Source organism: Sinocyclocheilus grahami, unplaced genomic scaffold, assembly GCF_001515645.1.
Source record: "Sinocyclocheilus grahami isolate Dianchi unplaced genomic scaffold, SAMN03320097.WGS_v1.1 scaffold1345.1, whole genome shotgun sequence".
In the NCBI taxonomy this organism is placed as follows: Eukaryota; Metazoa; Chordata; class Actinopteri; order Cypriniformes; family Cyprinidae; genus Sinocyclocheilus; species Sinocyclocheilus grahami.
The window spans coordinates 357,187-359,196 of NW_015506524.1; the positions used below are offsets into that span (position 1 = coordinate 357,187).

Here is a 2,010-nt window from a genome sequence, read left to right on the forward strand (position 1 = left end):
TCAGAGTCAGCCACGCCCCCCTAAAACGGCTCGTTCTAACACTCCCCCACATATCTACGTCACGATGTGGGAGGATTTGCATAACGCCGCCCAAATGTTCACGCAAAGAAAGAAGGCGTAACTTTTATTCTCGCTGTTGCCGCTGCCGCCATGCCGTGAAGGCGCTGTGTGCTTCGTTGTGAAAGCGAAACTACTTTGTTTGGTCTTCCAAAAGAGGACGATATCTGCTTCAATCACAACGCACTGGATAGCTGGCCAATCAGAGCACACCTCGCTTTTTCAGACCGATGAGCTTTGTAAAAATCGACGCTTTTCAGAAAGGTGGGGCATAGAGGAGAAACAATAATGTACAGTATGTGGAAAATAATGTGTTTTTTTAACCTTAAACCGCATAAACACATTTCATTACACCAAATACACCAAATAATGTTCTTTTTAGCAACATCATATGACCCCTTTAAACTGACAGTAATCAAAAAAGCCCATGGACAGGTTATTGCTGACAGGATACGACATTCGGTAAGGCAAGCGCAAAAAATAATGAATTATAGCTATTATATATTGTAATATGCCATGAAGAAGTCTATGCTATGTCATTCATTCTAGTAGTTAAATTTTCACGAAGTCATGCTAAAAACGTTCATAAGAGCGCTATCATAAGAGTTATTATAGCACAATTCTTTAACACCCCCCCACCACAAATTTTAATACAAAATGTATGCTTATACAGCTAAACGCATCTCTGTGTGGACAGGGCCTAAGTTTCTTACCACAGTAAAGTGACTTTTACTTGTGAGACTTGACTGTTGTGTTTCTATTTTCATTGCCTCACCTTAAACCCTTTTTTCTCGCAATTCCATTCCTGAACATTATAGCTATCAGCCAAATTCGGATAGCAATAACATTTGTTATGTTCAAGCTATGGACAAAATAAAAACAGTTTTGGAAAGGGCTGGTATCATCTAAAAAAGCTAAAAATTTCTCCATGTGGTAAAATTTCTCCATGTGGTGGGTTTTCCTAGATCACAATTGTACATATAAGGATCAAACTAAATTTGTGTGTGAAGATGTCCCTGAACCTCCAAAAGCCGATGACCCTTGTAATGATTTTACTGATCACTTACCTGAAGAGAAGAGTCTGTTTGTGAGCAGCACAATTTCATGTTCTTTATGTCTTTTGTTCTGTCTTCTTCATACTCTTCAGATTTTGGTTTCAATAGCCTGGAGCTGATCCGTGCTGGTCGCTGAGGAAATACTACAATTTTACGCTGTCGATCGCCGGATCGGCTTTCACCGTGGACGAAGAGTCCAGCCCGGAGTCGTCACATATCCTTCCGGATGCTCCTTCGTCGCAATCGCCGGCCGCACCGTTCTCAAGCCCGCGCCTCACTCTAACCTTCCCGCCATTCCTCACTTTATCCCCCAACCTCTGCTCACTCAAGGCCATGGTGTGTGACGCTGTTTCGTTGTGAAAGCGAAACTACTTTGTTTGGCCTTCCAAAAATGGACACGACTAGAAACCAGTGATTAAGTTGTATTTACAACACTGTTCCAGAACACTTCAACCCAAATATTCGGATGTGTGCAGCACATTTTATGGAGGACTGTTTCCTGGGAGAGTAGACTACAATGCCGGCTGTTCTGACTCACAGACTGTAAGTACGTCTTTTATATTTAAAGGGTTTTTATTTAAAGCAAGTTTTTTGGGCAGTGTAGAGTAGTGCTTGTTGTTTGTCATTTCTCCGATCACAAATGCAGACATGGTTTTATGTTTACGCGGCGCGATGCAACGCGTAAAAAGACAGTATAAGTCATTATAATACATAATTATGTCCCCACTGGATGCTACAAATGCCTCGTTTATAATGGGTTTTCATGTTTTTGAATCATCGCTCCGGCCGGGAAAGGGCATCACAGTATGGTGAGGGCGTAACATTTCCGTCTCACTCTTGAGGTATTCGGCCAATCACAACGCACTGGATAGCTGGCCAATCACAGCACACCTCGCTC

General features: G+C 42.2%; 1 protein-coding gene across 1 annotated transcript in view; it reads right to left on the minus strand.

Moving 5' to 3' along the window:
- Positions 1-1,213, minus strand: part of LOC107569442 (interferon-induced very large GTPase 1-like) — an 11,142-nt gene extending 9,929 nt beyond the window's left edge. The window contains exon 1 of the mRNA XM_016255544.1: positions 1,125-1,213. Within this exon, the coding sequence (XP_016111030.1) occupies positions 1,125-1,163 (39 nt within the window). The 5' untranslated portion in view covers positions 1,164-1,213. The remainder of the gene's footprint in view (positions 1-1,124) is intronic.
- Between the last annotated feature and the right edge of the window lie 797 nt (positions 1,214-2,010).